This window comes from Cyphellophora europaea, assembly GCF_000365145.1.
Source record: "Cyphellophora europaea CBS 101466 unplaced genomic scaffold supercont1.1, whole genome shotgun sequence".
NCBI classification, from domain to species: domain Eukaryota; kingdom Fungi; phylum Ascomycota; class Eurotiomycetes; order Chaetothyriales; family Cyphellophoraceae; genus Cyphellophora; species Cyphellophora europaea.
The window spans coordinates 3,070,333-3,096,736 of NW_008481797.1; the positions used below are offsets into that span (position 1 = coordinate 3,070,333).

General features: G+C 53.4%; 9 protein-coding genes across 9 annotated transcripts; 2 read left to right on the plus strand and 7 right to left on the minus strand.

Moving 5' to 3' along the window:
• Positions 1 to 1,096: 1,096 nt before the first annotated feature.
• On the plus strand, positions 1,097 to 3,181 carry HMPREF1541_01170 (uncharacterized protein; the record flags this gene model as incomplete). The annotated part of the gene is made up of 1 exon (XM_008713470.1): positions 1,097 to 3,181. The coding sequence occupies one exon, from the start codon at positions 1,097 to 1,099 to the stop codon at positions 3,179 to 3,181; it is 2,085 nt and encodes a 694-aa protein (XP_008711692.1).
• A 330-nt stretch (positions 3,182 to 3,511) lies between these two features.
• On the minus strand, positions 3,512 to 4,523 carry HMPREF1541_01171 (uncharacterized protein; the record flags this gene model as incomplete). Its single annotated transcript, XM_008713471.1, has 3 exons — positions 3,512 to 4,133; positions 4,222 to 4,243; positions 4,334 to 4,523. 3 exons carry the CDS (start codon positions 4,521 to 4,523, stop codon positions 3,512 to 3,514), a joined length of 834 nt encoding a protein of 277 aa, XP_008711693.1.
• A 649-nt stretch (positions 4,524 to 5,172) lies between these two features.
• HMPREF1541_01172 (uncharacterized protein) lies at positions 5,173 to 6,970 on the minus strand (the record flags this gene model as incomplete). The annotated part of the gene is made up of 2 exons (XM_008713472.1): positions 5,173 to 5,826; positions 6,023 to 6,970. 2 exons carry the CDS (start codon positions 6,968 to 6,970, stop codon positions 5,173 to 5,175), a joined length of 1,602 nt encoding a protein of 533 aa, XP_008711694.1.
• A 626-nt stretch (positions 6,971 to 7,596) lies between these two features.
• HMPREF1541_01173 (acetyl-CoA hydrolase) lies at positions 7,597 to 9,631 on the minus strand (the record flags this gene model as incomplete). The annotated part of the gene is made up of 9 exons (XM_008713473.1): positions 7,597 to 7,691; positions 7,757 to 7,922; positions 8,000 to 8,425; positions 8,473 to 8,605; positions 8,654 to 8,864; positions 8,914 to 9,043; positions 9,093 to 9,143; positions 9,214 to 9,318; positions 9,368 to 9,631. The coding sequence occupies 9 exons, from the start codon at positions 9,629 to 9,631 to the stop codon at positions 7,597 to 7,599; spliced, it is 1,581 nt and encodes a 526-aa protein (XP_008711695.1).
• Positions 9,632 to 10,264: 633 nt separating this feature from the next.
• HMPREF1541_01174 (OPT family small oligopeptide transporter) lies at positions 10,265 to 12,958 on the minus strand (the record flags this gene model as incomplete). The annotated part of the gene is made up of 1 exon (XM_008713474.1): positions 10,265 to 12,958. The coding sequence occupies one exon, from the start codon at positions 12,956 to 12,958 to the stop codon at positions 10,265 to 10,267; it is 2,694 nt and encodes an 897-aa protein (XP_008711696.1).
• Positions 12,959 to 13,691: 733 nt separating this feature from the next.
• On the minus strand, positions 13,692 to 15,063 carry HMPREF1541_01175 (uncharacterized protein; the record flags this gene model as incomplete). The annotated part of the gene is made up of 3 exons (XM_008713475.1): positions 13,692 to 13,817; positions 13,869 to 14,833; positions 14,889 to 15,063. 3 exons carry the CDS (start codon positions 15,061 to 15,063, stop codon positions 13,692 to 13,694), a joined length of 1,266 nt encoding a protein of 421 aa, XP_008711697.1.
• Positions 15,064 to 16,192: 1,129 nt separating this feature from the next.
• On the minus strand, positions 16,193 to 17,004 carry HMPREF1541_01176 (uncharacterized protein; the record flags this gene model as incomplete). Its single annotated transcript, XM_008713476.1, has 5 exons — positions 16,193 to 16,261; positions 16,320 to 16,522; positions 16,588 to 16,793; positions 16,879 to 16,895; positions 16,948 to 17,004. The coding sequence occupies 5 exons, from the start codon at positions 17,002 to 17,004 to the stop codon at positions 16,193 to 16,195; spliced, it is 552 nt and encodes a 183-aa protein (XP_008711698.1).
• Positions 17,005 to 17,250: 246 nt separating this feature from the next.
• HMPREF1541_01177 (uncharacterized protein) lies at positions 17,251 to 18,663 on the plus strand (the record flags this gene model as incomplete). Its single annotated transcript, XM_008713477.1, has 2 exons — positions 17,251 to 17,483; positions 17,535 to 18,663. The coding sequence occupies 2 exons, from the start codon at positions 17,251 to 17,253 to the stop codon at positions 18,661 to 18,663; spliced, it is 1,362 nt and encodes a 453-aa protein (XP_008711699.1).
• Positions 18,664 to 18,878: 215 nt separating this feature from the next.
• On the minus strand, positions 18,879 to 25,799 carry HMPREF1541_01178 (uncharacterized protein; the record flags this gene model as incomplete). The annotated part of the gene is made up of 1 exon (XM_008713478.1): positions 18,879 to 25,799. One exon carries the CDS (start codon positions 25,797 to 25,799, stop codon positions 18,879 to 18,881), a length of 6,921 nt encoding a protein of 2,306 aa, XP_008711700.1.
• Between the last annotated feature and the right edge of the window lie 605 nt (positions 25,800 to 26,404).

Below are 26,404 nucleotides of genomic sequence, written 5' to 3' on the forward strand. Positions count from 1 at the left end.
AAACGCCTGGCAAAGCCAACAGCATGTGATCAGGGTGAAGTTGAAGACCGACGAGAAAGGAAGTGCAAGGTGGACGGCGCGTTCGAGCGCGTCGCGTCACGCTTTGATTGGCTTGGCAAGGCAATAGGCAGTAAATGGCTTTGAGCCTTGGAGTTTCTAGATTATCCCACTACCCGTGAGAACGAATTGCCGCGCCCGCAGCATGTGCCACGAAAAGCCAGTACGTGCGCTGTAAACATCTACAGTCTAAGGGCAAGGCAGCTGAAAGTTCTGGTGTCAACCCTCTGAACGCAGACTTGGGCCGACGTGGGTCAAACAGAGCAGTGGGAGGGCAGCCGACTTTGGCCCCTCCTCAACATTCGAAAGAGACATAATTTGCTAACTAGCACTGTTCTGTAAGCTCACGCGAATGGTCTCTCGCGCAAACCCTTCGCATGCCTCAATCCTGGAAGTCGACATTCACTCTGTCACGAAGGGTCCTATAGTGAAGCGACAACAGGCGGAGGGCTCTCCAGGAAGAGCTCTCGGCCCCCACGCCTACCTCGACTACCTGCAGGTAGCTATGTTACCCGGCCGCTTCCTCTCAGCGTCCTAGCCTCAGCCTGATTCATGAAGGCATTGCGGTCTGGCTGATATTTTGGTGTCTCATAACAGTGCACTGTCCCGTGCGGATGATCACAAATAAAGGGCTTAGTGAGCTTGGATCCGCAAGCAGCGCCTGTCTTACCGTGGCCCATCAGGCGTGGTGATGCTCAAAACGGAGCGATAGCCTCATTAACGGGACTCGCTTGTTGCCGCCGTCAGTTGCGGCATGATTATCAAGCGCAGCTAACACTGAGACCCACGACCCATGCAGCCCAATGGACTCGGCCTGGTGGAGGAACGGGTATGCTGCTGGCTTCTGGCGAAGCGGGTGAACAGGACGGCCACTGGACGGTTACTGCTGGTCCTGTACAACCCTCCTCGAGTCCTGATTCCAGGCTCAACCTGATGACACAAAAGCATTCCTAGAAGACGCCGTATTCAATCCAGTCTTCAGCATCCACCTTCACCCAAATTTGACAAGCTAACATCTTGACCAAGAGGCCCTCAAGCCATGGCCTATACAACAGCGTACCAGTACCAGGGCTCCCAAACCTATGTACTCAGATGCTTTTCGTGGAGATCGATTCTTGGTATCGTTGGTCCCTTGGCCCTCTTCTGCTTTTACGCATTCATATGCTTTTACTTTCTAAATCGCAAGCCTGAGAACGACATATTGCCTGCGAGCTCAATTGATGCAGACGTACCCTTCTACCTTTACTTTATCGTCTCAATCTTCACGTTGGAATGGGCCCGAACGGCGCTATCGAACTTTCAAGCCGCAGCATTAATGCGTCCTAGTTACGGCCCAACTAACGCTATGGGTTTGATGTGGCATGCCGACGACAACTGGGCTAATCCGCTCTGGTGGCTAAGAGCCTTGCGAAACTTAGTATACACCCGGCTCAGTCGGCCGGGTGTGAGAGGTATGGGCAGCAACCGCAACTATCGAACGACCCCGGGGCTGCTCTGGGTGTTCCTCAGCTTCACCTCGATGCTCATATTCGTGGCAATTCCACTCAGTGGACTCACACTTGAATTTACTCCGGCTCTCAAGACAGGACGCAGGCAAGCGACTATACTTGGACCGACGGCAAAGACCGTGAATATGAAGGCTCGCAACTCACTGCCCTCCATTATCGAGGGCAGCTGGAAAACAGGCGACCTTGCAACTCCTCCTGATTCTTCTTACTTCTTCGCTCCAGATGGCAGCCACAATGTGTCGCTGACCTATCTTGAAGACATGAGCATCCTCAATCCGAATGAGGGCTTCACCACCTTTCTCGGCCCCGCAATTAAAGACCTGGTATCAGGAACCACGTTCGGATTGGAGGCCTCGCTTCGATGCCAGCACGTTGATGAAAGAGCCTTACGATTGACTGACTCTCACGAGTGGGACCTGTATAACCTCACGTATACCCTCGACGGCTCCGTTTCCTCAACCGTGGGCAGCGGTGCAGAAGTTGAACGCTATGGGATCGTCTTTTTAAATGAAACGAGAAGTGCAGATCTTCAAAGTCCTTACTCCCTCATGATTGCGGCTGATGGAACATGGTACGGCAATTCGCCATATGTCGATCCGGACAATATCGATCGCCAACTCTACAGCTATGCAGTCGACAATGGCACATCGGATGGAACTCCATCGGGTCTGCTGGAGATGTATCTTTGGCAGGCTGGCGACAAATCTAACGATACCGTCTGGAAGACACTTCAAGCCGATCCATCACCGCTCCTAGCCAAGGCCACTCTCCCATCGCAATCTCAAGTGGATGAGGACATGGGCTTGGTCGGATACGCCATACAATGTCATGTGCGAAGCAGGGTCGGGCATGCACGTCTGGACCCCATGAAGCGCACTTACAGCGACTTCAAGATAACGAATACAACAGGCAATGGAGGCGACAACGACGTCTACGGCTTACAAATGCTATCGATCATGGCACTTAGTGACTGGGACGGCGTCAATTACCGACCTCGTCAAGTCTCGCTCGCCGGGTTTGAGTCTCGCTGGGTGTCTCTGCATCAGGGTCTTGGTCAGCCGGCCTCAGAGATATGCATCAGCGAATGCGATAATCCAGCCGACGAAAACTACGGTACAGGAGTCCGCTATTTGGCCCTCACGCCCACCGATGCTACACGCGCGCTGTACAGACTCTTGGGCCAGAGCATGATTGCCATCATGAGTGCAGGGTCGCAGGATCCCTGGAAGGATGACCTGTTCCTCCTTGACTCGGCTCGCTGGCTGAAACCGGGACCCATGCCCTGGAAGCCGGTGCTTGCCATACTCGCCCTCTGGACCGCCATCACCATCAGTCTGTCAATCTGGACTCTGACAACCAAGCGATGGGCTCCCACCATGAGCGGCTTCGAACTGTTTCGCTTCGGAGGCCAATTCGCCGACGAGATCAATGGCTTCGACTCCGGGCGGTTTGAGGCCTGTGACGAGCTACGCAAGATTCCCGGCCTCGTGGGCGTTCTCCCAGGCTTGGCTGCGGACGGGGAGGCGGGCTTCATTGGCTTGAGCGAGAGCCCCGCGCATCGGGATGGGAGGTACGTGTATGACCGGCGAAGGGCAGCGAGGTATCGGAGGCTGTAGGAGGCGGGTAGCGTTCAGGCCATGCTCCATCACGCGTTATCAGATCATTGAACCTCTCCATTACTAGTCATCTTACTGCATATTGACATCACTCATGATCCTCGCGCGCGGAGTCGGCTTTTGCCAGACTACCGCGAAGCGTTACTCTCCCGGCGACGCTGATCCGTAACTCCTTATCATCAGAAATGCTGCACACGTCTCTGCAGTCTTCGTACCGCACAGCAGACGCTTCGCTCCCCTACTCTTGCTTTCTTCTTCTGCCTGACTGACAAAATCACGTATGGGCAACCGGGCACATGCCTCTTTCTCAGCAGCCGCCATCAGAGCTCTCTACCCACTCCACGCCATCAAGCTCGGCCTCGGCGCCTCCCTCGCCACCGCCTGCAACCGCCCGACCAAAGCCGGACCCTGCACCGCCGCCAACGCCCCCATCAGCAAACACACCAACGCCACCAACAGCAGCTGCTCCAGACTCGCCACCTTCCGGCCCCCGCCGTACTTATTGGACGCATAAGCCAACTCCTCCCCCGCCCTCCCCACCATTTTCCTTATGGGCTTGACGCCATGCTCCCTCGCAGCCTCCAAACCCGTCTTCATGGCCGGCAACCCATCCATACTCCACGCGTTCTTGTACGCCCAGTAGCGCGGCATGCTCTCCCCCTCCTTCCCCGCGCGGAATCTCGCGTCCTTCTTGCGGAAGTGCTCGTTCAGGATGTCGCGGTGCCCGACAAAGTCAAAGTAGGGGACGGAGAAGCCGCACGAGGTGCCGACCTGGTGGATGTCGACTTTGATGATGGAGCGGGTGCCGGGGATGGTGGTGATAGAGGGGTGGGAGGCGACGAAGGCGGAGAAGGCGGGCGTGCCGTGTTCGAGGACGGTGCCGTGGCCCCAGAGGCGGAGGATGCGGGGTGGGCCCGTGAAGGCTGTGAGCATTATGGTGATGCGGCCATTCCTGTGGGGGGGTTGTCGGGGGTTAGGACGTGGAGAGGTTTGAAGGAGGATGTGGGTCAGTGGAGGATGAGGGTGGGAGAAGGGCTTACTCGTAGAGATGGCTCATTGTTTCTTGGGGAGGAATTGGATGTCAGTCTTGGACATTGTACATGGACAACAAGATGGTGCGCGCCGGCTTCATTAGCTGAAGATGGGACTTACCGCTCCCACTTCCGGTGAGTTCTTGATACCAGAAGGTGCGGGGGTTGTCGACGCCGAAGTACGGACCACCTTTGGGCGAGACGTTGATATGGCCTTTAGCTGAGAGGGGCGCAGTGGCGACGTAGAACAGTTTCTGCTCCAGAATCCATTTAATCTGGGACTCTGGGATTTCTTCGAAGAAAGCGCCCATGTTGGGCTTGACGGCGTGCCGAGTTGTTGCTCACGACGGACGATTTGGTGGCGTTATTGAGAGTCCGCTTGCAGGAATGCAGGAGGGAAGAGGCTACTATGAAGAGTAGCGGGGCGAGGCTGTTGGGTTTAAGGAGTTGCGAACCGAGGCCGATGGATCTGATACCGGCCATGGTTATGACTGATGAGTTGCGGTAACGTGTACCTGGAGTAGATGGAGACCCTTGCCGATGTCGGCTGGTGGCTGCAAACATGCCCCTTTGGGGGCTGTCAGGCGTCCTCGGGTATGGACGCCTGGAGAAACTCTATGCGAATCGAGTATAAGGTGGTAAATATAAGTGCAACATCATTATTCATTCTCGTGCTTAACTCCCGTTAGATCCCGCCACTAAGCGTTTCGCGGGGGCTTTCGTGCGTCAAATGAGAAGATCGATCACGCATAGTTGATAGTGCCTGGTCGGAAGCACAGCTCTGGCTCACCCCGATGAGCATTCACTGCCTGAGATTTGTCAAGGTATAGATAGTATGGCGCGAGGGGACATTCGGGGCGGGATATGCTACCGTCGAAGCTACTTAGTGCTTCAAACCCCCACCCAAAGTGCTTAAGCATACGACTGTAGCTCTGTCAGGCCAGGGAAGGCTTCTTCTACTCAGTCCCATTTCAGTTGCAGCACTGCGGCACTGCTCCAGGGCACCTCCACTTCAACGACACCTTCTTCACTAACCTTCAGTATCTCTCCTGTTGTGGCATTGTCCTGCGGGACAGGCAGACCCTCGTCGAGCTCATAGTTGTAGCTCACGCCATCGTACGTGATACCAGTGATCGCATTGCTCCCGTTCGCCATAAGCCTCTGGACGCTCACCTCCTTGACACCGTAATCACTTGGCAACGTGAAGCTGAAGGCCTCGCTCGGCCTCTCATCATTGCTTCTAGACTCGGTATAGTTGTAGGCCTGCATCTGGATGAGCGCAATCCTCTCCAGCCTATCATTCACGTACGCCGCGTAGGCGGCATTGTAGATACTGTCAAGATCGATGTTCGCGACTGATGTATTGCCGGATGTCAAATCCCCAAGGAAGCTGGCGACAGCAATGTTGCCATAGTAGGGTGCTTTCGTGCCTATGGTCTCGTTCGGCGTGCTCATCGGTTGCCACGATGCATAGCGATAATTGGTTCCTTGGTGCATATGCACTCTTGCAATGCCTGTAGCCGCGCAGTAGAGATTGAAATCCACGCCCCAAAGGGCAGCACCAAAACTGTTAGAGAGGGCAGGGGCGCCTTGGCTGTCAGATGGTTTGGTCAGCTTCAGTCGTCAGAAAGGTAACAGGGTCCTATTTGGTATGAAGATGGTATTGGCTCTCATGGTCTACTCACTGTTGCACAAGTTAGCGAGAAAAGCCTTTACTTCCAGCGACGACGGACAGTAACGCCATTCAGAAGACACTCGACGAAGCCTCAATCCCGCAGTGAGAGAATAACAATAACGACTCGGGACTTACCTTGTAAAGGCTGTTCGTCTCCCCGAGCAAGTAAGGCAGTCCGGTATCTCGAAGCAGTGTGGTCTCGTTCAAGTGCTTGTTGACACTCAGGACTGTGCTCGTGTGGTTCATCAGTGTGTGCTGGAGCGTCACACCCGGTTGCGTTGCACCACCAATGTAGTTATGACTGTCAATAAAAGCGATCTCCTGGTCGGTGTCAAGCCCAGAGCTGAAGGTCTTGATAATGTTCAAGCTGTTGGAAGTGCCAGCAAAAGATGGGCTATAGAAGCGGAATTTGCCTTGCTCGATAACGGCAGGGCAGTCTCGCTCAACGATTTGGCGCATAGTCCGGGTTTTGTTTAGATATTCAGCTACGTAGTCAGACTCGTCCCACCCCGCAGGGCGCACAGGCCCTTGTGCAGAGGTCTTGAATAGGTCTGGCTCATTTCCGAGCGTGAAGAATGCGAGCTTGTCGCTGGTGAGAACCTTGCAGACTAGGGGAACAGTGCCAACCAAGGTGTCGTAGCCAGCGGACCCGTTCTTTCCCAAGTTGAAGCCGTGCAGGTACTGAAACCCTGGCCAGGTATTGTAACTATCGAAGTACGACGGTCCGATGCTGATGGTGGTCGGGTAGTCTCTTGAGCGATTCACGTTGACGGTCCCGACGAGGGCTTCCTCCTGATTCGCATCATAAGTTGCATAGTCTTGCGTGTTCCCTCCGACTCTGATGATCGGATTGGAGCCCTGTATAGCGCCTAGATTCGTCAAGAGGTTATACGAGAAGTTGTTCGGTGTCGACGAGTTTCCAGCGAAGTCAGGAAAAGAAGAAAACTCGATGGAAAACGAGACAAATGATTCGCGGATAGGCTCGCTGGCGTTGCTTGGTGAGCTTATAGACAAGGGTATTGGGTTACCCGCCAACGCCACGGCCACAAGTGTCAAGACGGATCCCAGATGTCGCTGGCCCATATTGAAGTTTGGTGCTCGTGTACTTGGGTAGGTATATTGAATACTAGCTGACACTTGGGGAGGACGAGCTTGTGATGTCTACTTAAACCGCTCCTGCCATTATGAGTAGTCAAGGGCAGCCGGTCTTCAGAGAGCTTGATCAGAAGCCGCGGGTGGCTGATTGGCTCGCTGCGAACGGTGTAGACTTCGGTACATGGCAGGGTAGTAGTAACAATGAGGAGAAGCCGACGATCGCAGGTTTGCGGGGGTTGCGTGTGGCCAGTTGGGTAGCTGTTCTCAGCTTACCGGGACCCATGGGTACGGCTGCTAGACCCGCGCACTCATGTACCGGCGACTGAACTGCATTGTGATTGCAGGTTAGCATCACTGAACGACCGTCCTTTACGTAGCACGGAGCGCGGTCGGGACCTCGTCATGACTTCCCCTCTGTCGACATATTTGAGGTATATTTGCATGTCAAGGAAGCCTCGGCAGATTTTATTGACGAGCTAGAAAGCTAAGATACATCGCAACAGTGACGCCGTCTAGGTGTGCAGTCGATCTCCGCTAAGATGGCCCCAACATGACGGTGCTCTGCCTATGAGGCTATGGTTGCCGAGATCCAAGTAGGCAACTACTTCACCTGTTCACGCCCAGCTGTCAATTTTCATTGTGCCCTTCTCCTGCAGGTTTTTGTGCATATCAAACGAATTGAAGAGGAGATGAGGCTCGTGTCCCCAGCCTGGAAATGCATTAGTAAACCGGTATCGGAGCCAGAGATGAAGGGCTGGAGAGGAAAGTACTGACCCTTCTTCAGACACTCAAATTCAGCCTTGTCGAAGTAGTCCTGCAAAATCGGCCGATAATCTGGATGCGAGCAGTGCTTGATGATCTCCCTTGCACGCTCGCGAGGGCTCATACCACGAACATCCGCAAGGCCCTGCTCCGTTACGATGACATCAAGATCGTGCTCCTATGGACGTGAACGACGTGGTCAGCATTCTTCCAGGAACTGGATGCGCAGAGTATGTGGTGGGAGGGCAAGCTTACTGTCTGGTCAACGTGTGTACACATGGGGACGATGCAAGAGACGCCGGTAGGATCCGTCTTGGATGGTCGCGTGGAAGGGGTGTGCATAATCGAGTACTTGGCGGAGCGCAGGAAATCCGCTGAACCACCTAGGCCATTGAGCATTCTGCTGCCCATCACACACGTACTATTGGCATGGGCGTAAATGTCGACCTCAACAGGAGTGTTCATGCCGATGACGCCAAGCCGACGAATGATCTCAGGGCTGTTAGACACTTGCTGAGAGCGTAGCAGGAGCTTGCTGTGGTAATTCTCCCACCCATCGTAGAAGCGCTTGAAGCCTCCAGGGCTGAAGCGAATGCTGGTTGCGGTCGCGAAGTCGAGGTTGCCGGAGTCAAAGAGATCGAGAAAACTATCCTGAAGGACTTCAGTCCAAACCTTGAGATTCTGTGGTCCATTAGTGAAGTCTCTCGCGTTAAAAGGAGGCAAGTGACCTTGAAGTTGGCACCACCAGAGGCCAGACCACCAATCACCGCATTGGCAATGTTGCCGATACCCGACTGAATCGGCAGGAGATTCTTGGGAAGCCGATCATGCTTCACTTCATGTTCTAGGAATTCAATCAGGCTGAAATCGTGATCAGCAAGCCGTCAAGGATTGGTGATTAGGACATACTTGGAAGCAATCGCGCGAGATGCATCGTCTTCCGGTGCGTTCTCCGTAGTCTGGTCCGGGTAGTCACTTTCGACGAGGGCAACCACGCGCTCCGGGTCGATCGGTATGTGAGGAGTGCCGATGCGGTCTTCGGGAGACATGATAAGATATGGCTTTCGGTTGGGCGGCAGATTGGTCATGGTGATGTCGTGTAAGCCTTCAAAGGATGGCGCTGTATGACGGTCAGGGATCCGCCTCCGGGGTTCAACGATCTCACTGACCAGCAGTATTGAGCTCAATAATGATCTTATCCGCCATCTGAATAATCTCGGGGCTGGCACCAACGCTGGCACCTGGGATAATTCCGCCGTCTTCAGTGATGGCAGAGGCTTCGATGATGGCAACATCAAGCTGACACCCTGGTTAGTACTGACTCGAGTCGGAGATAATCTTGCCATACCCTGTTGTTAGCCTTGTGCTTTGTATAGTATCCATACATCAAGTCCACTGGCTAGTGCAAAGTCAGCCTCGACAACTCTCCATAGCATCCCGAGCCGGCTCCGGATCAGCACCAGACTTACGAACATGCTCAAATGCTTATCGAAGAATTTGATGTTTCCATTGTTGATGCCCTTGGCGATCTCCTTTCCGACCTGGTGAGGTGCTCGCCTCTCGATCATGTTGAGCTGAACGTCTCGTCAGCTTATCCACTGGAAGGGAGCAACGCCTGCCTACCCTTGCCCATCGATTCTCCGTCTCAGCTCCGGAGCTGGCACCCACGAAGAGATTGTACTTGAGCTTCCCTTGCAGATTATTGCGTTCCACGTGATCCGCCATAGCTGTCGGCACCTTTTTGGGGTAGCCTACACCGGTGAAGCCTGACCAACCAATGTAGCTGTTATGGGGAAACAAGTCAATCAGATCCTCAGCCTTGGCTAGCTTCTTCAGATATGAAGGACGCCGGCATCGCGCCTTGAGGAGCTCCGAGGCGGCGGCCATGACGGCAGCAGAGTAGCTCCTTCGCCGGGCAGCGCTTGCAAGGGAGACCGGAGACTGGGAAAGAGAAATGGGCGCACCGATCCACTGGCAATTACAATGTTGTAAGAAGGAATAAGGGAGTTTGACGTTTGGGAAACCAAGCTAAGATGCTCGTAAGCCAAGACGAGATTCACGCTCGAAAGGCAGGCTAGCATGAGTCGAGGCTATAGGTGCTTCGAGGTTGGGATAGTCCACAGCAAAGCGGCCCACTATTCCGACCGAGTCCGCCACAGATAGATGTCCGAGCAAATCACAATCGAGCTTCGAGCTTGCGTGGGAGAGGGCTAATTTTCGCATCTGGTGGGGTCTTCGTTATTCACACCGAGAGCCGCAGACATTCTCAGACCCAAGAATGCTACTTTTGGGCTGCTGCGCGGGGAAGAACGCCGGCATCTAGAGGACGCGTCTGCGTGTTCGAAACGGACGGGAAATCCTAAATGCGGTCGTAGCTGATGGTCACGACACCGGAGTAGAGGAGATTGGTGTTATCACACGTCCGGTAGGGCTGAGTGCAGATACCAGCTTTGCCAGCCAAGGTATGGGCAACGACGAAACGTTCTTTTAATTCTAATTCAAACGGCGTTCTTTCGTCTATCATGGCCCAAAAGTCTCTCCGGGCTTCAGTTGCAGATAAGAGCATGCTTGCCAGTCGCAGCCTTGCTTGTATATTTCGGTGCCCCACCATTTCAAGTTCTGGACCCAGCCCCAGCCAGGATACAGAAAGCCAAAGAAGACAACGACAAGCCCGAAAGCAAGCCCGCTGTCCAAGGCCGCACTCATCGTCATAGTATACTTGCTCCACCAAGCGGGTGCCCTTCGTCGGACAACACTATTGAAAATGAAGCAGACCACCGCCCAAATACTGAAATTGAGGCCCGTGGCCGGCGGGATCCAAGACAAGCTGCCGAAGAGGACCGGTAGGTTGATCTTTCGCCACACCGACTTCTTATGAGTCTTGCGGCCAATCAGCCATACGCCTATGGGCGCGAGAAACCCTACCAGGAAAGCCCAAACAAGTGGTCTGTACAGCGCACCGGGTCCGAAGAAACGTTGTGGACCAACCACTCCCCACAGGATACTGCCGTTGAAGTGCACCCGAGCGATCGGACAATTGAAGCCATTTATCGCCTGAGGCGTGCAGAAATGGGGGATATTGATGAACATCCAATTCAATACGCCAATCTGGACCATCGACGAGACCAATGTAGCCACCATCTGCACTTTGAATAGCAACTTCGGCGGGATCTTCATGTAGTGACCAAGCTTCATGTCGCTGGAGAACTTGATGCCTTGTGCCGATGAGATGTAGCAATAGGTGACAAACACCATGTTGGCGACAGGACGACCAGGAAAGACAACACCACAGATGAGCTGGCAGATCAGGTATAAAGACGAATGCTGATTGGTGATGGCCATGACAATTCCAACCGGAATGAAGAGGACTGCAGTGATGGACACCGCTAAGATGAGGCCGTACCATGGAAGGTAGACTGGATAATACTCGACCACGAACATGCCCACAGCAAGCATGACCACGAATGTGATCAAGTACCATGTCATTGGCACGTCCGGGTACCGCGCCATGAGTCGATTATGCACATCAAACCCGGACTTTCGTGCAGAGGCACATCGATTGGCGTTGTAAACCGGCTGCGGTACTGGCGCGTAACCAGCCGTGTCCCGTTTCTCTTCGCGCTCGTTGAAGGCTTCTCTCGACTGCCGCATGATATCTTTGCCGTGCCAGCAAGTGGTATGGGAGACCAAAGCGGCAAGTGCTGCAAATTGCACACCATACGAGAGAACGTAGGTGATGGGGAGGTACACTCTGGAATAGTTGTCGTACGCTTCTTTGTCGAAGATGAATTCTGGTGTCAAAATTCGGCTAACGTCGTAGCGCTTACCTCGATTGTCGTATACAATCGATGTCAGGATCGGCATGTATGCAGAGTACATGACATTTGCGTAATAGAGCAGAGGTGCCATTACCCACATAACGATAACCAGGCCGGCTACAACGTTCAAGGCAGCCCACCAAGGCGTCAGGAGCGGCGATCCGATATAAGCGATCTGGGCCCAGTCAAACGTCAGTGGGAACATGCCCAAGCCAGTTGACACGCCAAACAGTGTCGAGACCACTCGATTATCGGGCGCAAACCAAGTGATGACATTGAAGTAGCTCAACGCAGGCATAAATAAACCTGGCAAGAAATACCAGGCGCAAGCTGCCGCCCATATGTAAACGAAGAAGCGGTATCGCGACATGGTCCAGCCATTGGCCACTTTGTTCTCATTCTTGTGCATCGTAGAAAACATGGCCGTTGACATCAAGGTGCCGGGCCAGATCATTGAGGCTGGTCGTACAAGAAAACGACGAGTAAGGCCGGCAAAAGCGTAGCCCAACACCTGGGTCGAGACGGTCAGCAGGATCTGATACATTATCGGAACTTCTTGTTTGTAGAATTTGTGTTGCTCAACAACGACATCGGTGGCAAAGGCAAAGCCAAATGACACATTGCTGCTGATATAAACACAAGCGTGTTCCTTCTCGTTCCATCGTCCCTGGGCCAGCCAAAGGCGAAGGCGAGTACGGAGCGGCAGGCCCGTATCTGCCAAGGGAGGATCCTGAACATCGCCATCAACGAATGTAGCGACAGGGTCGCTTTTCCGTTTCAGTGACAAGTCCCATAGCTTGCCAATGGGATGTACAAGGACGAGCGCGATGACTGGAGTTATGGCCACGCTCGGATAGCGCAATGAGAAGAACAGATTTGTGGCAGAGCCGGCCACAGCAAACATCATGGACAAGATCCACATACGAGGAGTATTAATTGATACTGTGGTGTTGTCTGTAGGCGCGACGGATGCTCTCACCTCGGCATACTGCGAGTTGTCTGGTGGATTCTCTTCGTTCCAGTCATCCTCAGATGACTCGCCTCTTGTCCTCTGGCTTGCGTTGGACGACTCAGCCTTGTCTTCGTGTAATGGAGGCACAACCCCAAATGAGGTCTTCGCATCAGGGCCCATTGTCACCTCGCTGGTAATGGACGACCTACGTCGACGCCAGTTGGAGGCTGTGGCTCGTACGCGTGGATTCGAGCGGTTACCGCGCTCATTAGGCATGCTCTGCACCGGTCTCAAGCCATTGTCGTCGTCGTGACTGTAATGATCCTGCCAGAAGGGATCATCGTCCTCTGAACTCGGAGAAGGCTGCGCATGGATAGGGACAGCACCGTATGATCCAGTGCCCAACGCCGGTGAAGAGCGGATTAGGAGGGGCGTCTTGGACATGATTGCACGCCAGGCTCTTTTAAACCAGCCAGGCGGCCCGTGCTGTGTTACCGACCAAGCGGCTGGATTGTGGTTATGGGCTGGATCGAGATAGGACGCGCCGTTTGATGGGTGGCGCGGGAGAAGCTGCTCAGCAGCATTTTCATCCTGTGACAACGACGGTGAGTGAGAGCGGTGAGGGTCAGAGGCGTGGAAGGTTGAGAGCTCCAGGGCGGGTATGTTAGGGTGAGGCGAGGCGGGTGAGTCGAGGTGGACATGATCATCAGGCGGAAGACGACTCATAGCACAGAGCACCCCATTGCCAGAGCCTGGGACGTGCAGGGTGCAGGCGGTGGTGTGGCCGTTCCACGTTTCATTTGGGGGGCGCAGGCTGCATTAGGCCCGCCTAGCGCTGCCCAAGAAAACGTCACTAGGGGCTCGGTCCGTAAAAGCAGTTGTCTTTTAAGTTGTCACCGCTCCCAAATGCACCAAGTCGATGTCGGGATGCGTGTCTTTTGACTTCAAATTCCATAGATCAAAGCTTTGCATCCCGCGCGACGAGCAGGTGATCTTGTGATTCATTATCTGATAAGATCTCAAACTTGCTTCGCCCCTCGCGTAGCCACTTAGGTACCCTGCCAACCTTGTCTCGCCTTGCCCGCATGGGTGCCGGCAAATGCTATTCGATCGCTGGAAAATCCCTCCCTGCAAACATGACTTCTCGTGCCACTCTCGCGACGGTTCCGCACTGTCCTCACTGGCATCCTGAATCGGCGGCCCGCACGCCGACATACATCTGGTCTTGAATGTGGATCTGATGGCACCTGGATCTGATTGGTCTCACAGGGTCCATGAGTCCAAATTCGAACCGCCGAAATAGCTCCATTGTAGTCAGCAGATACGTTCCATCCATGGGACCTAGTCACTGCACCTCGAAAAGGACCTTGTTCATTTCCATCAGAGCTATCCGTCGACCCAAGCAGATTGAGCGACCGTGACTGAAGGAAAGTTCCCAGACTCGTTCTCGGAACTTGATCTCATCTGAGCTTCCTAAGACCCATCGACTAGGTCTGAAGAAGTCTGCATCTTCTCCAAAAATGTCTTGTCGGCGCATCATGGCGTGGTGTGCATGTGCAACTTGAGTTCCACCTGGAATCCATAGGCCACTGATCCAAATCCCCTCTGGTGGAGCAACTTTGGTGTTGAGGCCGTTTAGAGGCACCCATAGTCTGAGTCCCTCTTTGATACATGCTTGCAGGTAAGGTAACTGCAATGCCTCCTGGTTCTGAATGACAGGACTTGATGACAGCCTACACACCACAGCCCTACGCACCTCGTGTCGCAGTCTGAGATACTCTGCTGGGTTGGTCAATAGGTACAACAGCGTCATGCGGATACAGGTCGCAGTCGAGTCGGCCCCTGCGAGGATCTGCAACAACGACTCACTTTCAGCCTCGACTTGGGTCAGCCCGTGGATGATGAAAGAGTCGAGCATGTCTCTGCTATGACCACAGTCGACATTTTCTCGGTAGCGATCGCCTATCATCCTCTGGACCACCCCCATAACTGCACCAAGTCCGGTCTTATCCGTCGGTTTCGGACCTGCAATCGACGCCACCAATGTGTTCGACAAGAGGTAGTGTATACATGGATGATTGTTGCACAGCTCCATCAATGGCAAAAACTTCGCACTGGTCTTGACATAGGCATACAGGTCTTGCTCCTTGCGGAGAAAGCCGAAAGGTCGACCGAATGCCAGGTCTGTCAAGACATCGAGCGCAAAATATTGGGCGATCCGCGCGAAGTCAGCAGGTTCTGGCTTAGCAACGTATCGTTCTAGCACTTGGACTACCTCCACGACCCTGTCGTCCACTCTCGATTCCAGCGATGGGATGTCTTTCCCAGTGTACTAATAGTGTCAGTTAGCCTCTCTCCATGAGGGTCTTGAGACGTGCCCCAGGTGAGAGCTTGGCACGTAGTTGCCGGTGGCGGCTCTCGTCTTGTTCGGACAGGGTATTGTTGATTCTCGGATCTAGGCGCATTCCCTTATACCAATGACCTCTGCTGAACTTGGATCGCGTGTCTGTCATGGCACGAATCACACTCGGATCGTTCGTGATGATCATGTTGGGTCCGATTCGTACCGGTGAAGGGCCTGGCAGCTGTCAGATCTTGCGCAATCCAACCTACATCTCTGGCCACTGTACCATATTTCCGCAGAATGCTTTCCGCTGTGAGATGAAAGTTGCCGTGCCAAGCTGCCTGGAACAACCACAGCTCACTTACTGCAGCCAGCAGTGGACCAGGGAAATACTCGAGTTTACGGTATGCCTGCGCACGTCGGATAACAACATACACAAAGGCGAGAACAGTAGAGGTAAAGATTGCCCACCAAGAGATAGAAGCATGCAGGCCTAGACCCATGAAACCCATGATGTAGATCAGTGCTTTGCGAGTCGTGGTCTCTTGATCAAGAACCCGATGACGATAATCGGCAGTACTCTTATGCTTTGATGCTCTACTGATTTCACGGCAGGCGCCACCCAAATCTTGGGAACCTTAGCAACTTAGACCGGAAAGAAAGCGGTGGATGGCAACTGTCACCTTCCAGTGGTGCAGAGCCGGTTGGTAAGAGCACATGTCGTCGTCACTGCGACACGGGTCTTGCTTCCACGGATGCTGCGTTGAAGTGAGCATAAACGGGCGTGACCCCCGAGCAATCATCAGTTGACTGGCCTTTGATCATGAGAATTTGCACGAGCTCTAGCCGCGATAGCGGTGCCTTGACCAGTAAGGGTTTCCTGCTGTGCTAAATCTGGGGATGTGCAGCCGCTATCAATATGCACGAATTCGGATATCTCGCATTCTATCAGCACGCATCGAATGTCATGCAGCAACAATCCACAAGCGTATAGTGATTAAGGAAATGGCTGCATGCTACCGATTCGGTCTCCATTGAGATGTCAAATTTCGGGGCGGGGGCTCAGATTCCAACGATGCTCAAGGTGGAGGATGCTTTTGGCGGAAAGTAGGCTTGCGCATCGACTCGCGAGACTCGTCGATGGCTCTCCCTAGATCGCTGTTCGTTAGACGCCGCCCGTATATTAGCAACGCGAAGTGTCGGTGCCCGTGCCCAAGGAGTCAATTTGAAAGATTTTGGGTATCTCTGAACCCATATTTACACCGTGAGTCCTCTAGGGATGCGGGAAGCTGTCTTCATACCCGATATGCTCCGCTCACTTCGACTTCGTTTGTTCATGTTCCCTTCTCGGCCTCCAGTTCTCGCTCCGCCTGCTGGTAGTATTTCGCAGTGTCCACGCCATGCTGTAGTCTTGATTAGCAGCGGGTTCTTGATGGCACCACATTCAAAGCCCCGACATACCTGGTTGTGATTCACAAAGTTTGCGAAGGGGACAACGTGGCTCAGTAAAGAGGAAAAGCGACTGTTTCGAGCTGCCACTCCCTGCATGTACGGTGATAAGGTGCTAGTGCCGTACAGCGGCTCGCCCTTCTTGACCTTGTCAACCATTTCTCTCATGTCCAAGTCGATTTCCCGTTGGTTCTCCGAAGCTCCCAGGAATCGTACTGTAGCAATTGTCAGCTCCTCCTGCTATCCCCCAAATAGGTCGCCCTTTCGTGCTCGAACGTACAGCAACTCCTCTGGTACACTAGTCCAGCACCTGCCACAAGCCCGACCGCGACGCTAAGTCGGAACAACGGTGGGTATGCGCCTCTTCCGGAAAAGGACGGTGCGTAGCGCTCAGTCACGGTGAGGAAAGCAGGACCGATCGCAGCCATTCCAGCCCCGTACGTCCAATCTTCGCCTCTTGCATACCTGAAGGCCCGACGCCAGTGTCTATACAAGATTTTGTCAGTATACGGTGGCTGAAGCGTGCGGACATCGAATCTGGACGCCATTGGTAGAGGACGGGAGCTCGTACGGATCTGTGTCAATGACCTGTGGGCTCTGTTAGTTGCCTCCCCGAACCTGAGAGAAGACTTCAACACACTGGGTATGTGGCATTGAGCCGCTTTGGCGGCACAAGCTGCCCGGACTCCTGCGCCATTGTTGTCGTGGTCATGCGTCCTGTCCTATATCGCCAGGCCCGGGACCAAGTTGAGGTTGCTCCTGCGGAGCTCAATGCCAAGCACAAATTCATCCTAATTCAAATCCAGTTAGCGTGCTTATGGAATGCCGATGACGTTGATCGTGATTGGCAGGCGCGTGCTGTTCTCAGCGACGCGTCGCGAGCCTCAACCACTTCCATATACTGCCCTCGACCACCGATCTTGATTATCCTGCAGACGACACAATGGCTGCCGATCCGATCACTGCTGATACAGCAGCTGAACTGCTCAACTACGACCTCTCTGATGACGACCCTTTCAACGACAACCCAACTATCTCGCGCGACGACAAGCCCACACTCTCGCCCCGCGGCACGAAGCGCAAGAATGACGATGACAAGGAAAACTTCCTCGGCCTAGATGATGAGGTCACAATAAAGAAGAAGCGGAAGCCTACAGTCAAGCTTGATGAAGCTAGGTACGACGCAACTCACATCCCTACATCGAACAGATGCTAACAGCTGCTCAGAGTTCTCTCTGCGCCGGGCATACCAAAACTTCGCGAGATCGCCCGATCGACGGCTGGAGTGACGCGAAAATTGCGCATGAAGGGCAAAGGGCATGAGTTTACTGATGTTGCTAAACTGCTTAACTTCTACCAACTATGGCTTGACGGTCTTTACCCGCGAGCGAAGTTTGCCGACGGTCTGCAATTGATCGAGAAGGTTGGCCATAGCAAGCGTATGCAAGTGATGCGGAAAGAATGGATAGACGAAGGCAAGCCCGGCTATATCAGACCTGGCACGGAGCTTGTGGAGAGCATCTTGAATGGAGACTTCCAATCGGAAGAAAAGGCTGGACACAACGGCCAGCCAATGCGAACCCAAACGTCGGGCGGGCCACAGGTGGAGGAGGACGACATGTTTTTCCCCTCACCCAGCAAGGCCGGCCGGCAAGAATCACTCGGGGCTGGAGATCCTGATGATGAAGAGCTGGTAGATCTACTTGCTGCGCAGAGTGATCGACCCCTGGTCCCTTCAAAGCACACCAATGTTCAACCTGATTCAGAGGGCGAAGACGATCTGGATGCTTTGCTAGCCGAACAAGATTCGTTGCGTCAATCCGGGCCCCTTTTCAACCAGACCCGACGTCCGGCAGAAGCCGATGATGGTGGAGATGATGACCTCGATGCTCTGCTTGCCGAACAAGAATCTCGAATCGCTGCTTCAGATCAGACTGCCACCACGCGGCCCACAGCGCATTCCGCAATTGGAACGCGAGCTGACAGCTCATCCCGACCTTCAAGCAGTCACTCGGCCAGCAAAAGGAAACAAGCCATTTTCGATGACGCTGATTCGGAAGGTGAAGATGATCTCGATGCTCTGCTCGCCGATCAGGAAGCTCGGAAGCGTCACTCGACGCCGCCAACCTCGCCGCACGATCGGGCCGAGGCGCATCCTGAACCCGTGAAGTCCAGTCAGCACGAAGCGAAAGGTGACTCCCAGGCGACGGTAGCTAAGATATTCTCCTCTTCGCCCCTGCGAAATGATTCGTACAAGGATGGCCTAGGCATGAAGATTCATTCTTCCTCTCCACTACCAAATAATCCCGAGGAGGAAGATGATTTGGATGCGTTGTTGGCCGAAGAGGGAATGTGAATTGACAGCTTCCCTCACAGCTATGGAGGGTGGTCATACCGAGGACGTCAATAACGAGTATGAAATTGAGTTTGAAGAAGGATTACTAGACGTGATCAATGCCAACAGATGCTGCATTTCCAGGAGCAGCCTGTCAATCCTTCGATACTTGATCCCTAACGAACATTCTTTCACGTTAAAGGGTGCAGGAGCCCCGTTCTACTGTAGAGCCAACATCAGAAGAAAGCACACCAACCAATATACATCCGACACAGCCGCCACTCATCTGTCGCCTGATGCACCATCTCCTGCACGTACCCACCCACGCTCAACGGTACGCTCTCGCCTTGCAAGAAACCCCTGACCTTCCCACGCACACTCTCCAGCACCTCGACCGGACTGTTCGGCACGCCCGCCACGGCCTTCTTCCTCCGCCTCTCACGCTCCAAGAAGTCCGTCGTTGGATCGTGCAAAAAGGTCTCGAGGATGGTCATCAACGCGTCCTCATTGTTCCGCAGCAAAGTCAACGTGATCTCGGAGCACCGCCGCCAGGGCCCCTCGTAGCCGGGGGGACCCATGGCGTCGACCATGTTGTGCGTCAAGCGGAAGGGCACGTGTTCGGGCTTCTCGAACGTCAGGCCCTTGTCGAAGAGGCAATTGAAGTCGACGTGCATGAGGCTGCCGTTGTCCTCCTCGAAGAGGATGTTCTCGCCGTGTCGGTCACCGAGGCCGAGGACGTGGCCGACGATGCTCATGACGGCGCAGGAGCGTGTGTAGCGCAGCCGGGCGGCGAACCAGGCGGATGGGTCCGGGAAAGAGTCGATGAACCATTCGTGGAAGACGGGCGGAAAGGTCTTGAGGATGCGGTCCGAGAAGATGGCGCACTTCTCGGGTGGGCCGGAGCAGGATTCATCCAACAAGTTGCGGATCTCGGTGTAGTTAGGCGAGATCGACTTGTCTTTGTAGAGCTTGAGGATGATGTCGCGGAAGGTCTTGAGATTGTTGACCCACTCGATAAGGCCGCACTCTTCGTTGAGCGGCACGACAGCGTATGTGCGAATGTAGAGGCGTCGCTTGGACGCGTCCACGTCACGTTTCAAGAAGCGGTTGATCATGGTATTAAATTCCATCAGGCGCTGGTCTTTGCGTAGGTCGTCTTTAGGTTTCGCGAGGACGCCGTAGATGGCGCCATCCGAGCCACGAATGGAGAGCTTACGGGGCTTCTGCAGAGAAGAGAGCACGAGAGCGTCATCCAGGAAGGCGGATATGGTAACCGGATCCTTGTCGAAGGCACGGAAAGACTTTAGATAGGCGCTATCGTAAGAAGTTGGGATCGAGGGGACGAGACATGACTCCACGGGAACAACTAGGCGTGATGGTGCGATCTTGTGGTGGAAGCCCAAGTCCCTAGCCAGGCTGACCCGACTGATCTTGCCTTCGATGGGATACTCGGAGACCCGCAGGATTTCGTCTGAAAATCGTTGTCCAGCCGAGATCATGTTCCGCAACTCGGACGGAGTCAGTCCACTACCGCTGGACTTTTTCTGGCCTTCGACTACTTTCGAAATTATCGTCAACCCACGGCTTGCTCGGTCTTTTGACTGGGATTTTGCGACGGCTAGCAAAGTCCATAGAGCTTGATTGGGGAAAGCTCTGACAACTTTGACGACGATGCTGACCAAAATGTTGTATACAGCGGGATTAGTGTGACAGATGCGCGCCACAACTTGAGGCAGAATGGTGTACAGGACAGCAGCTTGGATGCGATCAACGTACTTCTGAATGTACTTGTGGGTCTCGTCGATGACTCGCTTTCTTTGGGCGTTGTTGTGCTGGTGGAATTTCTCGTTGCCCCTTCGAGGATCAGTGGGTATATCTGATCCAGCAACAAGTTCGAACCATAGGGTAAGTACCTTCGGCAAGGTCTGAAATACAAACTTTCCGCCATTGATAAGTGATCGAAGATAGTTCTCTATGACCAACTTGGCGAGTTCACCCGTCAAAAATGTTTGTGACTCTTTTCCAGGAGGCATCAGCTTCTCCGAATCCAGTAATTTATTGTAGTGGCGGCCGAGATAATACCAGCCTTTTTCCCACTTCCTGAAGTGCTCAGTGGACTTCCGAAATGTGTTCTTGATCTCTTCAGATTGGGTCTGTCCGGCTCGATCCAGCCATTTGCCAAGCAGTAGATAGGCTTTCGCGGTCAGTTCGTTTTGATTGTTTTGTTGCTCGGTAGTAAGAGTGACTGGCCCATCTTCAGCAACGTAAGTGTGAGCAATGAAAGCACCAGAGCTGATAGCGCCTTCCAGCGTCTGGATGGCTTTTCGATGATGACCGTCCTGCCAGATGAGCTTTGCCTCTTCGATCGAGGAAGATTTATCCCCCAGTGCTGCAGCTGCAAGAACAGCATCGAAAGCCTGAGAAGATGCTTTCGCTTTTCGTGCCAACCGAGCACTTGTGAGCCAAGCTCCGGCAATGTCGTTGTCGCTGAATACGGGTTTCCTGATCTGCATAGCTGCCCGCCTCACCGACAACAGATACTGCTTATCCTGAACATTGGATCCCAAGATATCCAGTCGTTTGCGAAGGATTTTCATGTTCTCGGTTTTGCTATCAGTCGTCGTCTCCAGGATCAGACGGAGATCATCGATTGTGTGCATCTTCCTCAAGCTCTCGTAGCTATTCGCAAGGGACATGATTGCGTTGGGGCTAAGCTCCAAAGCACTTGTTCTGTAAAGCTCTTCAATCAACTCGGATCCGGCGTGGTGGTCGTCCTTGTAAGCTTGAAGCAGTACCTTCCCGAGACAGGTTGTAAAGTCGTCACTCGGGTCTGCTGAGACAAGCTTGGCTAACTCATCCCATCTATATGTGGCCCAGGCTGATTCAATGGCATACGGTTTTAGCTGCGTCAGTGGCAATTGTGATGTGCTGACCATGGTCTCATATCGGTCCAGTAGCAGATGGTGTTGACCAGACTCTCGAAGGCATTGCATGAGATTCTTCTGTAGATCAATGTCGTCCGGCCTGTCAACGATCTGCATCTGATACCAGCCTTGAGCAGTAGTCCACCTTCCCGCCTTCTTGTGCTCCAGAACTCGACCCTCGACGTCAACAAAGTTCATTTGCGCTGAGATGCCTTCAATACCATCAGGCTCGTCAATCTGGGCGTAGATATCTTGGAGTCGAGCAAGATCTGAGTCACGAGTTTGTACTGAGCCTGACTTTCTGATGTGTTGCTCCCAATGGAACAGTGCTCGAGAATACGATTTGCACTCAATAGCGCGTTGTGAGATCAGATCTGGTGGGATCTGATCAATCAAGTGCTCGACAGCCTTGATTTGCTCTTGTGCGACTTGCATAGCGACTTCAAGGGCCGTACGATCATTCTTGGACGCGTGAACACTGAAATTCTTTCTCCGAGACTGCAGGTAACGACTGAGGTATTGCAAGACCTCAAATATACTCTGGCTGCACGACTTGATGTCCTCCTGTGTTCTTCGATCGTGGCCTGCCAGAGACTGTCCCAATACGTTCAGGATCTCTTCAACGATATCTCGGACATCTTTGTCGACGCCGCTCACCAGTAGGCTGAGCACCGTGTACGGCAACAGGAACGAAGGAATCGAAAGGTCTTGGCCTTGAATTACTCGGCTGCAGATCGAGTATATTAACTGAACGTTGCTGCCAGGCGACCGATGCAGGAAATCCATGACTATTGCGCGAAGCCAATCCTCATGAGCCATTCCGGGCTTGAAGTAAGGATACTCTCGCCCTTCAGGCGTCCGTAAGTCCTGCACACGGTATTTCGAGGTCTGGAACGGCGCCAGAGTATTTCGGACGGCCTCTGGCAGGTCATTCCAGCGTCGATAAGCCGAGCTCGGACCACTTCGAATGCGAGGTGCTGAAGTATCCTCCTCATGACATAGATTAAGCAATTCCTGCATTGCCCATGCAAGGAAGCCCTGAGCTCGGGTCGTGGAGGCTGAGAGGAAAGTCTTCACCAAGACATGCTCTAGGAAATACATGATGAAGTCGACGGTTTCCCCAGCGCTCGAGAAGTTTGACGGTATGACCAATGGCTTCCTCTCAACACTAGCTTCGATTTTGTTCGAATCAAGACAGCCTATACTGGCCAGGCAGTGGGCGCTCAGGCGGTTGATTTCCTGGTTGCTCCGGAACTTGACAGGCGAAGCCAGTAGCGCTCGTGTAAGACCAGATATATAGGCATCGGGCTTCTCGCGCAGAATCGATTGCTGCAGAAAGCCTTGCTTGGCACGCAGTACCGGCGAGAGCTCCCGCAATGCCTGCTCGATAACAATCTCGTTCTCGTCTTCTAGGCGCTCGATGAAAGCAGTAACCGTTCGACGTTCGTCCAGCTGGCGTTTGAGAGCACCGATCTCTGCCTGGAACTTACTGAGCACCGGGATGTCACCAAAAGATGGCATCGTTTCAAAATTGTCCCTTATCATTATAGTATGTTGCTTCAGCAAATCTGCAATGAGGTCGTAGGCCATGTTCTGTGTGACGGAGCTGAACCGATCCCAGTACTTGACAATGATTGCTATTGTCTGGTTCACCAGGGGTTGAATGTCGTCCTCTTTCAGCGATCGTATGACAGTGGCCCACGATGCAAACGCTGTATCGCAAAGATCTGAATCGTCAAGGGAGGAGCGGAGACAGGCACAGATCTGCGGCAATGCCTTAACAACTCGTGCTTTGCCCAATTTGACGATTTCTGACAGCGCTGTAACGCTGCGCTTCTTCTCGAGTTTTGGCTCCTTGGCTTCGATATCATTGAGGAGAACTGTGAAATGGGTCACGATAGCCAAGCAGTGGCTCTCTAGGAAGGTACTCAGAGTTTCACCTCGTTTAGACGATGACATATGCTGACCTGGTTTGCGCAGAAGGATGGAGGCCAGGAACTGAAGAGCGTGGTACGTTCGTGACGATTTACTCTCGCTTGCTTCGCCCGCAGATTTCAAGAGTGTACAAGTGATTTGAATGGGATCGTGGTTGAGCCAGCCTGACAGATCCAAAGATGCAAAGTCGTCGGAGACTGCCATAAGCATCTCCATGATCTTTTGCTCGGCGTCTTGGTAGCCTTGCATCAAGAGATGGGCTAGGATCGCCGCAAGATTTCGAGGCGCAGTGCAGATATCGAAAGCCGTTGTAGAGGAGCCGTGGGCCGCTGCAAATTGAGTGATGATGTTGAGCTCTTGGTTAAGAACGAGGTTTGGAAGAGCGTATTCTTCAATCAACAGCATCAAGCCGTTGGTTTGCATGCCCACAAGCGAGCATATCTGCTCAGCAATGGCAGGTCGACTGGCCATATTCTTCGCAATCACCAGACCGACAGTCCGCCAGAATGGTCTAAAGAGTACCGCAGTCGTCACCTGACGAGCAGCAGCCAACTGTTGTATCTCTTCGTAGACAAGGCCACTGATATAGGAGTTGTTGTGGCCGAGGTACTCGACGAGCCTCAAGATGATGATGTTCTGCTCCTCTTCTCCTACCACCTGAGCTATTCTCGTCAATGCTAATATTGTCGTTTCCTGTAGAGCTGTGTCCCCCATCGACCACAAGGACTGCAGGAATTCGAGAGCCACAACTCTATTGTCACGCGCAATGGAGATATCGGCTTGGATGTCCATGACATATACCTGTAGTGTTGCGATCGCGGCTATGCGGAGGTCCCTCGACGAACTGCGTAGACATTGTAGACACCATTCGCCTGCTGTGGAGCTCCGAAGACTTGAATCAGACAGAGACTGAGTATGCAGCAGAATCCGACGAAGCGCAGTCATTGAGGAAACCCTGGCCGCAGGATTGCGCTTGATGGGTGGAATCACGGCAAGGAGAGTCCTCATGAGCTCCTCAGCAGCGACGTCTGATGTGCTTCGTATAAGACTGTCGCCATTACATGCTGTGCAGCGATCCTGCGTCAGTGAGTCTTGGGCCATTTGACAGATGATCGACCCCATGGAATCGATGGATTCGGTTTGTTGGTCTTCGCCAAAGCGCTTCATAGCCGCAGCCGCGGTTGTATGCAATCCAACAAGGTCACCAACAGCGTTGCCGGTCAACTTGCCAGTCAGCCTTCTGCATAGCTGTTGCCTGATGCTGGGCTGTTGAATTTCGCCATCCTGTACGTCAGAAAGTCGAGGTCGTTTTCGAGCGCGTTCACCATCCGGCCAGGAGAGGTCATCTGTTGTGTCGTCCAGGTACGCCGTGTCTGGGTGTTCTCGAACCTCCAGCTGGCTGACATTCTCAATGAGTTCACTGAGGTCCTGGTTGTCGGCCGCGTCTTCTACCAGATCTTCAAATGTGTTCAGGACCTGCTGAATGGTTTTGCGAAGTTGTAACGACCTGGGTGGCGGAAGAGAATATTTCGAAAGAGTCTGCAAGATTTTGGCAATGCTGAAGAACACGTGTGCTCGGGAGTTGAATCGGAACCTCGAAGCAAGGCCGTGACACGCAGGGCGTATTTTCCAGAGGCGGTCGACAAAAGCTTCGTCATTCAGCTCGAAGGTACCAGACGATGTCGCTGTCACCTTTTGGCTTAAAGTGGTAGCCAGTGCGAACACAGAGCCCAGTAGAAACTCGGTCACTGCGTCATTGGGAGTGCCTTGTTTGGAGCTCCCACCAACATGAATGCAGGTAGATATGGTTTCTAGGATAGCGTCAACGCGAGGGACGGAAGCCTGTGGTCCCAACGCCGACAAGAGTTTGGGCACCATTACGATATAGAGTGGGGGTTCAGCGAGATCATCCGATTTTCCATTGGCGGAAGTCCGCATGAAAAGCACTCCTTCTGCTCTCTCTGTGGCGACGCGAATCACTTCGAGACAAGCCAGAAATCGCGTTTCTGCCCTAGCGTTTGCGCTATTGGGTTGAAAGGGGTCGTCGATGCTGTCCCGCAGGACTGGGTCGATACCTGCCTTGAGAACAACTTCAACAACCTTGAGATTGATGGAAACATCGGAGCCAAGGTTCGGCTGTCCATTCTCATCTGTGGCTAGGGATTCTTCCAGCAACTGATCGAAACTGGCTTGGTTCAGCTCAGTAGCGGCATCCTTGCTGGCAATCCGAGTTGCCAGAATTGAAGACGGAGGCGGCTCGAAGCCGTTCGAGCGCCGAACACCGTGGATTGCTGCCATGGTCGATCATAGTGCGGTGTTGCGTAGAACTGAGCAGGCAGCCAGAGATGTGCAGTAAAGTTGTAATATCTGGACAATTCGAAGACGCGACTACGCGATTGAGCAAATGGCCCGCCGTAGTCTTGGCACTAGTACGCCTATGAACGCATCAGTCTGCCCGCCTCGGAATGACTTGTGTTGCCTTGTTTCTTCTCCAATTTGCCTCTGATGCCTTTGCAGAGCAACCCGGAACCAATGCAGCCGACTCATTTTCAGGCAATGGGTACACTAACCAAGGTATCCCGGCTTGCAAATTCACATGAGTGGCAGCCGAGGCCCTAGCCCAAGGCAAAGCCAGGCAGAAACAGGCAAAAGGCTCCACTTCTCAGGGGCCAAGCTGAATCCTCCTCGCAAGGCAGCATGCCAGACCAATGAACGTGAAGACTCATCGAGCGTGTGGAACGTCTGACCAGGCTACCTGCAGCTAGCCTACAGCTACTCCGCGACGTCAAAGCTTTCTGAACAGGTCAGTGTCGCTAGCTATCGATCATATAAACAAACAGCTCTTTGGCACTTTCTTGTCTCCGGAAGTGTCTGATATCGATCTTGCAATCCTCTGGCCTTGC